This window comes from Sorex araneus, chromosome 4 (assembly GCF_027595985.1).
Source record: "Sorex araneus isolate mSorAra2 chromosome 4, mSorAra2.pri, whole genome shotgun sequence".
Taxonomy (NCBI): domain Eukaryota; kingdom Metazoa; phylum Chordata; class Mammalia; order Eulipotyphla; family Soricidae; genus Sorex; species Sorex araneus.
In genome coordinates, this window is record NC_073305.1 from 193,503,901 (window position 1) to 193,517,283 (window position 13,383).

Here is a 13,383-nt window from a genome sequence, read left to right on the forward strand (position 1 = left end):
GCCCAATTATTTTATTAACAATTTGTATTTATATATTTTTATGAGACTGATGGGCTACCTCCTGCTGTATTTATTTTTGAATTATTTTGGATCACCGTGACTTACATACAAAGTTATTTATTACTAAGTTTCAGGCATAAGATATTCCCAGATACTGATCTGAGTGGATACCCTTTGCCAGTATCCACTCAGTCCTCTTCCATCCCCCAATGTCGCCACTTTCGTCCCCCAGCCTGCCTCTGAGGCCCCCCAGCTCCTGTGTAGCCTTCCCTCACTGCAGCTCCCTTCGTGACCCGGGGCAAGCTTCTTGCTGAGGAACAGTTCTGCTCTTCCTGCTGTTCCTTTGGGGGCTTTGCTATTCCCTTACGAAGTGTCTCTATGTCACAGAAAGAGAGCTCATTCTCCCTCTTTTCCAGGAACTACTTTTTTCCTTTCCTTTTGCTTTTAGTTCACACCCAACAGTGCTCACAGTTTACTCCTGGCTCTGTGCTCAGGGGTCACTCCCAGCAGGATCGAGGTCTTTGATGCGGGGCCCAGGATTGAACTCAGGCCGACTGCGTGCAAAACCCGCGGACAATCTCCCAGGCCCGCCAGGAATTTCGATTTTTTAAAAATGATTTATTTTTTCTTTTTGGGTCACACCCGGCAATGCACAGCGGTTACTCCTGGCTCTGCACTCAGGAATTACTCCTGGCGGTATTCAGGGGACCATATGGGATGCTAGGAATCGAACCTGGGTCGGACGCGTGCAAGGCAAACGCCCTACCCGCTGTCCTATATCGCTCCAGCCCGTAAATGATTTTTTAAATCAAATCACCAAGAGATACAAAGTCACAAAGCTTTGTATCTTTGTATACAATCGTGAAAAGCTGGGGCTGGAGTGATAGCACAGTGGAGAGGGCGTTTGAAGTGCAAGCAGCGAACCTGGGTTCAATTCCCAGCATCCCATAGGCTCCCCTGAGCACTACCAGGGATAATTCCTGAGTGAAGAGCCAGGAGTAACCCCTGAGCATCGCCGGGTGTGACCCAAAAAGCAAAAAGAAGTTTAAAAAATCGTGAAAAGCTCCCGTCGTACGATGTTCCAGTCCCCTATCCCTCCACCAGGGACCAAGTCCCCTCACCCACGTGGCGGGCGGCCCCCGAGCCCGGGACTCTCGGCGTCCCTCGGAGAGAGCTCCCCTGCCCCGCCGACAGTGACCGCGTCTCCCACTAGGGGGCGGGCGCGCACGGCGCCGCGGACCGCGCGCACGCACGCGCACAGGCGGCGGCAGGCGCCGGGGCGGGGCTTGCGCGCGCAGGCGCGGCTCGGGCTTTGTGACGTCAGCGGCGCGGCGCGGCCGGAGCGGCGGCGGCTCGCCCAGCGCTGCCCGAGCGTGAGCGCGACTGCCCTGGCCGCGGCGCCCGGCGCCCGCCGGCCTCCCTCGCTCCTGACGCCGGCGCGGGCCGGGGGCGCCGCGACGCGGGCGGGCGGGCGGCGGGCGCCGGGCTATATGGCGGCGGCTCTGTCGGGCCTGGCTGTCCGGCTGTCGCGCTCGGCCGCCGCGCGCTCCTATGGGGTCTTCTGCAAGGGGCTGACCCGCACGCTGCTCATCTTCTTCGACCTGGCCTGGCGGCTGCGCATCAACTTCCCCTACCTCTACATCGTGGCCTCCATGATGCTCAACGTCCGCCTGCAGGTGGGTGCGCGCCCGGGCCGGGCGGGGCGCGGGCCCTGCGGCGGGGTGCGGCGCGGGGGCTGGGGGCGCGCACCCCCGCGTGCGGTCGCCCCTCCCCGTCGGCGGGGGCCCCGCCTTCCCTTCTGTCCCTGCTGGACAGGGCTGTGGGGGCTGAGTCCACACCTGGCGTCCACGGATCGTTCCTGGCCCGCGCCCTAACCCCTGCACTGCCCTTTTCAGCCTCAGAATTGGGGGGTGTCCGGGGGAGGGGATCAGAGCGGGAGGACAGCGGGGAGGGCGTTTGCTTTGCATGCTGCCCACCCAGGTTCCATCCTCGGCCTCCTGTAGGGTCCCCCAAACACCACCAGGAGCAATTCCTGAGCGCAGAGCCAGGAGGAACCTCTGAGCGTCAAATTAAAAAAAAAAAAAAAAAAAAAAAAGGAAGTGGGGACGCTTCTGCCTGGACCTCGGTGTGCGCTGTCTGTGGTGATGAAGCTCACGCGGACTGGTGGTCAGAATTGCGTGGAGGACAGCCGAGATCTCCAGGCCCCGGCTGATGTGGATGTGGGGGCGGGGAAGCTGTGCCACATCTGGTGGTGTTGGGGGCTCCTCTTGTCTCTGAGTTTGGGGGTCACCTCTGGAGGGGATCACGGTCTGGACCTGAGTCTCTGGCCTGCACTGAGCCCTTGGAGGGTTTTCTTACCCGCCTCCCCCATCAAGATGCTTTTATTTGAGCCGGTGGCCCCGGGCCAGGAAGGAGTAGGGAGAAGGGGGCTGGCAGAGGTGAGCACTCCTAGCCCCCATCTGCCTGCGCTCCCTCTGGCTTGCTCCCGGTGTGTTTTCGGGCTTCCCTTTCTCCTCTCTGCCTGCCCCACCAGCACTGGCCCCCGAGTCGCTGGAGCTGCGAGCAGGGGGAGGACGCCTGTCCCCAAGCCGGTCAGTGGGGAGATGGAGAAGGGGCGTTATGGGTCAGTTCAGGGGTGATGGGCACACAGGAGGTGGTGCCCTGGGAGAGGTGGACTCGGGGGGTATCTGCGCTGCCGCATCGACACCTTCCCTCGTTTGTGGCTGTGCTTGGGGCCACTCCCCAGCCCCGGCCCTGGCTTTCAACCCCTACAGCTCCGGTCTGCTCACTGGTGCCGTATCCAGGACTCACCTGCTTGCTTATTTATTTATTTATTTATTTATTTATTTATTTATTTATTTATTTATTTATTTATTTTTCTGGGTTTTTGAGCCATATCTGGCGATGCTCAGGGGACACTCTTGGCTCTGCACTCAGGATTCATTCCTGGCAGTGCTCCGGGGACCAGATGGGGTGTCAGAGATGGAACCTGGGTCGACCGCGTGCAAGGCAAGTGCCCTCACCGTGTCCTAGCGCTCTGGTCCCACAGCTGCTTTTTTTGGGGGGGGGGGGCACACCTCTATGATCAGGGATTACTCCTGACTCTGCATTTCAGAATCTCTCCTAGCAGCCCTCTGGGGTGCCAGGGGTTGAGCCTGTGTTAGGCTCAGTGCAAGGCATGCCCCCTCCCTGCTGTACCCTTGCCGCGTCCCCACCTCACTGTTTCAGAGCCTGAGGCTCTTAGGTCTGAGGTGTGAGTACAGGAGAAAAAGGGCAGAAGGCCTTTGCCAAGCAGTTGTGACAGAAACGGTTGTGACAAGAAACAGTCCCAGCAGCCTGCATCTGAGTCTTATTTACTTACGGCTTTTTGGACGACAGTGCTCAGGGGTTACTCCTGGCTCTGCAGTCAGGAATTACTCCCGGTGGTGCTCGGGGGATCATATGGGATGCGGGGGATCGAACCCGGGTCGGCCACATACAAGGCAGACGCCCTCCCTGCCACATTCTGCCCCAGCCCCTGCATCTGAGTCCTGGGCACCTGCTCTCTGTGCCCGTCGCAGCAGAGTTCGTGCTGAGGGGCCCAGACCAGGGGGACCCTGAGAAGGGCAGGCAAGGTTCCGAGACCCTGAAGCTGAATCCTGCGTCAGGGCCCACCTGCCAGTCACCCCCCTTCCCTGTGCGTCGGTGTGGGGGAGGGGTGAGCTGGGAATGGCAGTTTTGTATGTGACCCCCCCCCCCCCCAAAAACAAAGGAAAAGACCAGATTGGTATGACCTGGACAGGGGGTTCTGAGGCTCAGGGGGAGCTCGGATGACAGTGTATGCGGCCGTTTGAGTGTTGTGGCCTCCGATTTACTCCTTTTGGGGGGCTGGGCTATGTGAGGTAAGAGCAGCCTCTGTTCTGTCTCTAGCCCTGACTGACTTTCTGAAGCATCATTTCTTCAGAAGTCTGGTCATGGGAGGGGCTGGAGCGATAGCACAGCGGGGAGGGCGTTTGCCTTGCACGTGGCCGACCCGGGTTCAATTCCCAGCATCCCATATGGTCCCCCGAGCACTCCCAGTAGTAATTCCTGAGCACAGAGCCAAGAGTAACCCCTGTGTATTGCCAGGTGTGACCCAAAAAAAAGCAAAATAAATAAGTAAGTAAGTAAGTAAGTAAATAAATAAATAAATAAAGAGATGCCTTTAAAAAAAAAAAAAAGTCTGGCCATGGGACTATCAAAATACACAAAATAATCGAGGGGCCTGTGGGCCCCTGCTCAGTAGGAGCAGGTCTCACAGGTCTCTGTTCCTAATCAGAAGGGGTCACTTTGTCCTTACTTTTCACTGTTGGGCTGGGGTGAACTTCGGCCCTGGGGCCACACTGGTGCTTGGGTGCCAGGGACTGACCGGGGTCAGCCACAGCGAGGATTCCAGACATTTCACTTTGCATCATCAGAGCAACAGAAACGTCGCAAAACAGGTCCCAAGCACTGTTCCCCCTCACTGGCCACTGTCCTCTTCGGCCTCTCGGGGCCCTGACCCCAGTGGAGCCAGGCAAAGCAGCTCAGCAGGGTCCCCACTCTGTCTGCCAGCCCCTCAGGGGGCCCTTGGTGTTGAGCGCTGTGCAGCCCTGCTCTGCTGTCTGGCCTGCAGGTGGGTCCAGGCGCTCTGGGAGGGGGGCGAGGAGCAAGAAGGCCAGCCCAGGGCCCGCTGCAGCCCGGCTCCTGACTCGCTCCTGACTCGTGCTCGGACTCCGAGGGGAAGAAGCATGTGCGGCTGGGCACTGGGTCAGAGGGCTGGACACAGGCGCCCTTGTCACTGTCCCTCAGTCCTTGTATCACCCCGTCCTGGTTGGTCCCTTGCATCACTCCGACCTGGGTTGGTCCCTGCATCATTGGTCCCAGGTTTGACCGCGCGCGCGCACACACACACACACACACACACACACACACACACACACACACACACACACACACACACACACACACACACACACACACACACACACACACACACACACACACACACACACCCCCCAGGACTGATAGTTCTATGGGCTGGTATGCTGAGACCCTGGTTCGATTTCCACATCACGTGGTCCCCCTGAACACTGCCAGGGGTGGTCCTGGAGGCCCCAGTGTGGCTGGCTCCTAGCAGCAGTTGGGTGGACTCCCGGGCGCCTGGAGACTGCCCTGGAGACGCCCCCCTGAGACTGTCATTTCAGCACCATTTGGGGACATGGCGTCTCAGTGATGGTGGAGTCCTCGCCCAAGGACACATCAGGGGTCGGCGAGGGAGCTCCTGCCTTGGCCGAATGCATGACCCGGTTTCCTTGGGAATTTCCCTAGAGCCTGCGTGAACTCGTATTAGAAGATGCTCAGAGGTGCTATTTCAGGAGAGTTTTCATCACGTTTCTGCGAGTGTCGGTCTGACCCGCGCTGCAGTGGGAGCCACTGGGAGATGTTATTTCCGTCTGGCCCGGTGACCTCCGAAAGGGCTTGTTCCGGGCCGTCAGATCTACACCAGTGGTGTCAGCTGTGGTTTAGGTGGCTGTGTGGGGGAACACGCGCTTCTGCTGACAAGACGGGCGTTCTCTGAGTGTGGGGGCCATGGGTAGCCGCTCCTGGTGCTGCGGGGACCACACCGGGACTTGCCAGGTGCACCTGCCTCGGGACCCCAGGCTGCTGGTGAGAGGTTCCAGAGGGGCCTGGGGTCCTGCTTGGGGTGTCCTGCGTGCACCCACTCACTGGACCCTCACCACCGGCCTCTCCTGAGCTCGAGACTCCCCAGGTCCCAGCCCGGGGGTCCTAGCCCAACTCCTGCCCTTGCTCCCCTTGCTCCTGACACCTTTTATAGCCCAGAATGGAGTTAGGAAGTCCCCGCAGCAGTTTCCTGCTGGGGACAGGACCCCTGCCCTCCCACTGCCCCCTCGAGCTGGCTGGCTGGTCACTTCCTAAGTTCTTGCCTTAGTCGGAACTCTGCGCCGTTACACTGTCTGGCCTGCCCTGGGCTGATTGGGAGCATCCTCTCGGCCCTCACCCATGCCCCAGCGGCCGCCGTGAGGTCACATCCTCCTTGAAACTGCTGTGTCCTTGCATTATGTTCTTGCAGCTGGATTGTATTTTTGCCACATCTGGTGATGCTCGGGGCTCACTTCTGGCTCTGTTCAGGGATCACCCCTGGTGGTGTTGGGGGACCCTCATGGTGTGGGAGATTGGACCTGCGTCAGCCACAGGCAAGACAACTGCCCTACCTGCTGTGCTTTCTCTCTGGCCCAACTTTTTGTTTTGTTTGTTTTTGTTTTTGAGACACACCCAGTGATGCTCAGAGGTTACTCCTGGCTCTGCACTCAGGAATCACTCCTGGCGGTGCTCCGGGGAATCAAACCCGGGTCGGCTGCATGCAAGGCCAACACCCTCCTTGCTGTCCTATTGCTCCAGCCCCACTGACTCACTCTTCAGGGCTCGGCTTGTGTGTGTGGTGCCAGGGTCTCCAGGCGTGAGGCCAGTGCTTGGTTTCTAGGCTCTGTCTTTGCCTTGGTGTCCGCGCTTCCACCCCGTCCTCCCACGGTGGATGCAGTGGAGGCTGCAGCTGCAGGGAACATTACTGGGCACTGCTGTCCTGGGCTCACAGCAGTTTCTGTTTCTGGCTTTTGGTGTCTGGGCCTCAACGGGCTATGCAGCTTCTGGGACCTTGGGCGCCAGTGACCGGATTGAGGCGTGCTGTGTGCAAAGCCTGTGCCCAGCCAGCCAGCTCTCTCCAACCTGCTGCAGCCGGGGTTGGGTTTGTTTGGTTCTGGGGCCATCCTGCCCGTGCAGTGACAGCGCTGGGCCCTGTCCCTCCACATGGACTTGGCAGCTGCCTCTGGCCACCTGCGGGTGTCAGGAGGGGCCAGCAGGAGAGGAGCACGTTAGAGGATTCAGCCGCACCCTTTCCGTGGGGGCAGTAGCCAGCACGAGCCTCTGGACCACGGGGGGTTTATCTCGAGATGCTCCTGGGCTGATGCAGGTGAGAGGCTGGGAGCGGCCCCCAAACACTGCTCCAGGTGTAGCCCCTGCATTCCGCCATGTGCAGCCCAACACCAGAGAGAGAGAGAAGGAGAGAGTGGCAGATCCACAAAACTGGGCATGGCCGGTTGGAGCCTGGGGGTGTGTGTGGCAAGGGCCGGTCCGCCCAGAGTTAGGCAGGTCAGTTGCTGCCCGCCTAGCCCAGTCTGGTGGAGCCTGAGAATGGGCGATGAGCCTCCCTGAGCCCTCCCGGGGCGTGTCCTGGCTGGGCCGCCGATGGGCAGGCTGAGAATGAATTTGGGTCGGGCAAGTCTTTGGGGATCGCGGCCCGTCGCTGCCTCCCGGTCCCGCACGCTGACGGATGCTCTTTTCCAGGTCCACATTGAGATCCACTGAAGGCTCCACCCACTGACCAAGCGACCAACCGACAGACAGACACCGTGTGGCCCCTCCCAGCGCTGCGGACACAACATGAGGGACGGATGCCAGGGCGCGTGGCCGCGGGAGGAGCTGTCTCTGGGAGCGGCCACTGCCCAGCGGGAGCCCGGCCACCAGGGCTGTCCCTGGGGCGAGGGCTCGGCAGTGAGACACTGGGCGGGCGCCGTGCCCCGCTGCGAGACTCAGGGTCTGGCCTCTGTGCCCACCGAAGAGAGACTGGCAGGGGCGCCTCGGGGGGCCGGAGACTCCCCGGGGAGGGGCCGGCTGGGAGGAGGCCACCGGGGACCGGGCCCCGCCGGACAGCCGCGGGGCTGGGGGCCGCAGTCCGACGCTGGCTTTGCCCAGGCCCCTGTGCCGGGAGCTCTTGTTGAGGGGGGTGGCCCAGCGCCCTGCACCCTGTCCTCGCCTTGGCACGGGCACCCCGAGGTGTTCCCCAAGGCGGCACCCGAAAGCACTGCTGGCCCCGCCCAGCCAGTGGCCGCAAAGCGGACTGTGAGATTCGGGGGCTGGGGAAGGGGCACCCCCGGCCCGGCCTCGGCGCTGGCAGACAATAAACACAGATTCCTTCCGAGCCGCCCGTGGCCCTGGTCTCTTCCCGCCGCGCCGGCCCGTGGACAGTGACTCGAGTGGACGGAGGCGCGGGCGCGCAGGAGGCCAAGGGCTGGCGGCAGAACCAGTTTCACCGGGATACAAGGGTGTGGACGGCCAGCGGGGCCACGGGAGGAACTGCCCGGCACTGGCAGATTAGAATGTGGACGTGCTCGGGCCGAGGGCCCCTCCCCGAGCTGGACGAAGTAGAAGTGGACACGGGGGGCTCCCGCCCCGCTGGCCTCGCGGGGAGCCGTGCAGCGTTGCGGAGAGCGCCATCGGTCTGTAGCAAAACTCAGTTTCTTTTCTCCTTTCCTGCTGCTTGAAATGCAACTGAAGGGCAGGCCCGATGGCGGAAGTTGCAGTATCAGACCTACCGTAGGACCACCCTTTCTCAAACGGGAACCCTGGCACGTCGCTGAGAGGAGCGAAGACAGCGCGGCCCGTGGCGAGGCCGGGAGGGCTGAGCAGGCGTTTCAGGAGAGAAAGTCTCTGGGACTGAGAGATGGAGGGATCTTTTACACCGAGGTTTTTTTTTTTCCCTGAGGTATAAACCCCTTTTGTCGTTTGTTTTTGATAATTTTGATAAAGGTTCCTTCAGAGCTTCAGCTAAAGCAGTCCCAAATTAAGACTTCAGCAATTTCAGGATCATTAATTCGGGATATCAGTTTAGATTGTGTGTTAAATCACTCTGCCGTATGCTTATTTTAGTGTTTTGGGAAACTGAAAAATAAAACTCTTCTTTAGCATAATAAATGTCTTACTTGCGCTCGTGGGCTCCTTCGTGTTCTTGGGAGGCTGATCCACTCCGGGGAGCGGAGCTTGGCAAAACGAGAGTGAGCGGTGCGCCCCGGGCCTCCTTCCTCGGGGGGGTGTGCCTGAGAGGAAGCTCGGTGTGTTGTATAGGGGGCTTTTTTTGCACATGGCCTTTGTGGTCCCCGGTTTGATCCCCAGCACCCCCCAAGACCACCAAGAGTGACCCCTGAGCACCGCCTGTTCTGCCAAAAACGCCAAATAGAGCAACGCTGCTGCCGTACGGAAAGGCCCTTTGGGGAGGGGACACGCCGCCTGGGGCCGGCGATGGGCGGTGGGTGAAAGGTATTTTGTTTTGGACCACACCTGGCTGTCCTCGGGGCTGGTACCTGGGAAGAGCCCTGTGGTGCGCTGGGGCTCACCCCGGTTTGGCCACCTGCAAGGCATGCGCCCTGCCTGCCCGACTTGCCAGCCCCAGGGGGAGATGTTGGAAGGTTTGAAAACGGAACTGCTCCCTTTTCGAGTCCATTCCCCTCGCACCCCAGACCTTTTGGTTTTAAATTGTCTAGACCTTTGGGACGTCAGCTACTCAACTGGGGCTTGGGGGCCTCTCTGGGCAGTGCTAGGAGAAGCATTTGGTGCCAGAGATTAAATTGGGGCTTGTGAGTCAAAGCCTGTACCCTTGCCCTCTGGGCCACCCCCTGCTCTCTGAGCCACCCCCTCCACCCTGAGCCACCCCCCTGCCCTCTGCTGCCCTCCCCATCATTTTGTAACTGCAAGTAGAAAGTTTTCCAACCAACTGCAAAGAACCAAGTGCAGAATTCCCCTTGCACCAAATGCCACACCAGCCAATTTGAAATGTTTGCATGTGATTAGATTATTCTTTCTAAAGCAGCCTTAGGGGGTCAGCACAGCGGGGAAGGTGTTTGCCTTGCACGTGGCCAATCCGTGTTTGATTGCTGGTATCCCACATGGTCCCCTGAGTATTGCCAGGCTTAGGTCAGGGAGATTATAACAGCAGTAGGCACTTTGGGGCCTCACATATGTGTAAGACATGTGCTCTGCCATGGAGCCAAGGCCCAGCTCTGGCCCCGACTCCATAGTGGCTTTTCATATGCATGAACTTGGCTGAGAATGTTCCCTTGGATGCCAAGTTGCACGCGTCGCAGTGTGCAGCTGGCCCGCCCAGCAGAGTTCAGGAGTGGAGGTGATGACCCTTTAGTCCAGAGCAGCTGGATTCGAACCCTCTCTCCACCTTTATGATTTTGTTTCAGGGCCAGACCTGGCTTTGCTCAGGGATCACTCCTGGCAGTGATCAGGAACAAACAAGGTGCTGGGGATAGAACTGGGGTCGGCCACTTGAAGGCAGGTGCCGTATCCATTAGACAAACTGCAGCCCCTTGTCTTGAGTGGCGCTCAGGAGGCCCCGAGATCCCCACCTGATTCTCAGCCTGCAGGGTTCAAAGATGTGCCGCTGGAACCCTTGGGGCAGGAGTGACCCCAGCCCCCGGCAGTGCCCCTGAGACACAGTGCTGAAACTCTTAACTGTGGTGCTGCCTCCCAGCCTCTGACTTAATTTTTCCTTTGGTTTTCAGGCCACACCTGAGTGGTGCTCAGGGGTCACCCCATAGATGCTGTGGATCATGTGGTGCTAGGGATTGAGCTTCAGACTACAGCCTCAAAGCACTCAGCCCTCAGCACTCTCCCTAGCCTGTGACAGATTTTTGGTGTTTTTTGTTTTTTTTGGTTTGGGCCACACTTGGCTGTGCAAGGCCAGCACCTTACCTACTGAACTCTCTCCAGCCTGACTCTTGGTTTTGTTTGGGGGCCATAGCTGGCAGTGCTCAGAGCTTACTGCGCTCGGGAATCATTCCTGGCCGGGCTTGTGCTGGGGTTTGAACCTGGTCAGCCTTGCGCCAGGCAAAGGCTTCGTGCACTATACGCTCTCTGGCCTGGCTGTTGGTTTTATAACTAGGAAACCATGACTCGAACAAGGTGTCAATCTGCTGGATTCTGGAGCTGATACAGACCTTTCGCTGCGCACGTCTCTCAGCATGAGACAGCTTCCTGAGTGCACCTGCTCGACGGGCTCGCCCTTTCACACGGAGAATCCAGTCAGTGTCTAACAATGTGAGCAGGGCCCAAAGCTGCTCAGCCTGGCTTTCCAACACCCATCAGGTGGCACTACGTACAGTGTAAAGTTTTGAATTTAGAGACATACATTTTATAGGACTGTTGTATTTATTTTTTATTTGGGGGCCACCAAATAAAAATTTGAAATGCCAAAAACAGTAACAATAGGTCTCATTCCCCTGACCCTGAAAGAGCCTCCAGTTGCTGGGAAAGACGAGTAAGGAGAGGCTGCTAAAATCTCAGGGCTGGGAGGAATAGAGACATTGCTGATGCCAGCTCAAGTAAATCGATGAACAACGGGATGACAGTGGCAAGTGACAGTTGGGGGGACCATGAGGTGCTAGGGTGTTCAGCCCTTTATCTTCCTGACCCACCAATTTTATTTTTTTTTAATTTTTGGTTTTGGGGCCACACAGTGGTGTTCAGAGCCTACTTCGGGCTCCGTGCTCAGGGATCACTCCTGGCGGTGCTCCGGGGGATCATATGGGACACGGGATGGAACCCAGGATGGCCGCTTGCAAGGCACACATCCTCCCCACTGTGCTATTATTCCAGCCCCGATTTTGTGTCTTTCTGGTCACACTTGGCTGTGCTCAGGACGTGCTCCTGGCTCTGAGCTCAGGGCCCAGCCGGTGCCAGAGATGGGCAGGGCCAGCTGTGTGCAGGGCGTCAAGCCCCTATGGAATCTCTCGGCCCAGGAAGAGATTTCTTAGTCACCTTTTATGCATCTGGGGCCAACTTCAAGGGGAGCTCCAGGCTGCACAGTGATGGCAAATGATGAACCGGCCTGGTCTGTGGGGAGGGGAGCCCCCCAACCCCTACCTCTGACCTGTGACACTCACTCCTGCCACAAGAGGGAGCCACTCGCTCACTTAGGCTGCGCTGGCAGTGCTGGGAAGTTCTAGTTTCTGCTCTTGCAAGTTTTTGTGTCTTGTGTTTTTGTGTTATTTGTTTTGTGTTTTTCATCCACACTTGGCAGTGCTTGGGACGGGCAGCTCCCAGCTCTCTGCTCAGGCAGTGCGTGGGCGGAAAGGGGGATACCAAGCCCTCTGCTCCTGAGTCCAGTGCTCTTGCAAACCTTCACCAGGAATGAACAACGTGGGGCTGGGCCTGACGCGCAGGGTGAGGGGCCACAGCGCGGTGACTGCCACCATGCGGGTCCTGGGCACCTCCGGGACCGGTTCCCCAAGGAGAACCTCACGATGGATCAGAACCCTGGGCCTTGATGGCACTTTCTTTCCTGTTTGGTTTGGGGGCCACACCTGGTGCGTTCAGGGCTTATTCTTGCTTCTTTTCAGGACCGTATTTAGTGCTGGAATCAGTCAGGTTGGCGGCATGCAAGGCGCGCACCCTGTACACCGTGATCTCGTCAGCCTGCAGAGTACGTGTGCGTGCGTGTGTGCGTGTGTGCCACGCCCAACAGTGCTCAGAGCTTACTCCTCGCCCTGCACTCAGGGATCACCCTGGAGGGCCGGCACAGACTCTGGGAGCACTCTTCCTGCTGTCTGGCTCTGAGCTCCAGATGGCTTCTGAGCAGGAGGAGGCGTGTGAGGGAGGCCCCCGATGGATCATGCTCCTTCCGTGGGAGATTGACGCACCCTCGGTCCACCCCATGACAGGTGGGGCCCGGCGCAGGAAACAGCCGAAAGGCTCCAGCACCTCATGGTTCCCCCCAAAGTTAAATTGTTTGGTTTCTGGGCCATACCCACTGGGGCTCAGGATTCTCCTGGCTCTGAGTTCAGGGATCACTCCTTGGGGTACCAGGGATTAACCCAGGTCAGCCGCGTGCAAGGCAAGTACCAGCCCCGCAATCCTGTCGCTCTGCCCCCCAACCGCAAAAGTTTAGTTAAAATGCCAGGTCCTACCCCTGTGGGGTATAGCAGCTCCTGTGGCCAGCTGCCGCTTCCAGCCGGGGCAGGGCAGAAGCTGGCCCTCGGGGGCAGGGGGGGAGGGCGGCTGTTCGTGACTCTCCTCTTCCCGTGACAGCCTCGCCTGGGCCCCGCGATCTGGGCGATAAGGGGTGTGTGACTTTCTGCTTCTATCTCCCCATTATGATCAGACAAAGGCGCCATTCTCTGGGTGGGGGGCGGGGGTCACGAGCGCGCCCCGGCTCTTAGGGCTCCCCCCTCACACCACTGGGCTCAGCTGAAAACCAGGCCAGGAGGGGCCTTGAGAACAGAGCCCCAGCCCGGGGGTGGGGGGCCCAGGCCGGCCCCACTTTGGAGGCCCACATGCCCGCCCTGTGCCCGCGGCTGGGACTGTACAGGCTTGATGGGTGCTGGGTTCCTAGCCCCGCCCCTGCCCGTCGCCCCTCCCACCCCCTGCCCCTGCCCCCTCCATCCCCTGCCCCTGACCCCCTCTCGACCTGTCCCCTGCCCCCTCCCACTCCCTAACCCCTGCTCCCCAGCCCCATCCCCCTCCCACTCCCTACTCCTCCCCCATCCCAACCCTGCCCCTGCCCCTGTCCCCTGTCCCAGGCCAGCG

The 13,383-nt window shown here is 59.4% G+C and overlaps 1 protein-coding gene across 1 annotated transcript; it reads left to right on the forward strand.

Annotated features, from left to right (window-relative positions):
• Nucleotides 1-1,379: 1,379 nt before the first annotated feature.
• On the forward strand, nucleotides 1,380-8,782 carry LOC101557093 (small integral membrane protein 10-like protein 2A). The gene is made up of 2 exons (XM_004617230.2): nucleotides 1,380-1,676; nucleotides 7,363-8,782. Exons 1-2 carry the CDS (start codon nucleotides 1,491-1,493, stop codon nucleotides 7,381-7,383), a joined length of 207 nt encoding a protein of 68 aa, XP_004617287.1. The 5' UTR covers nucleotides 1,380-1,490; the 3' UTR covers nucleotides 7,384-8,782.
• Nucleotides 8,783-13,383: the final 4,601 nt, after the last annotated feature.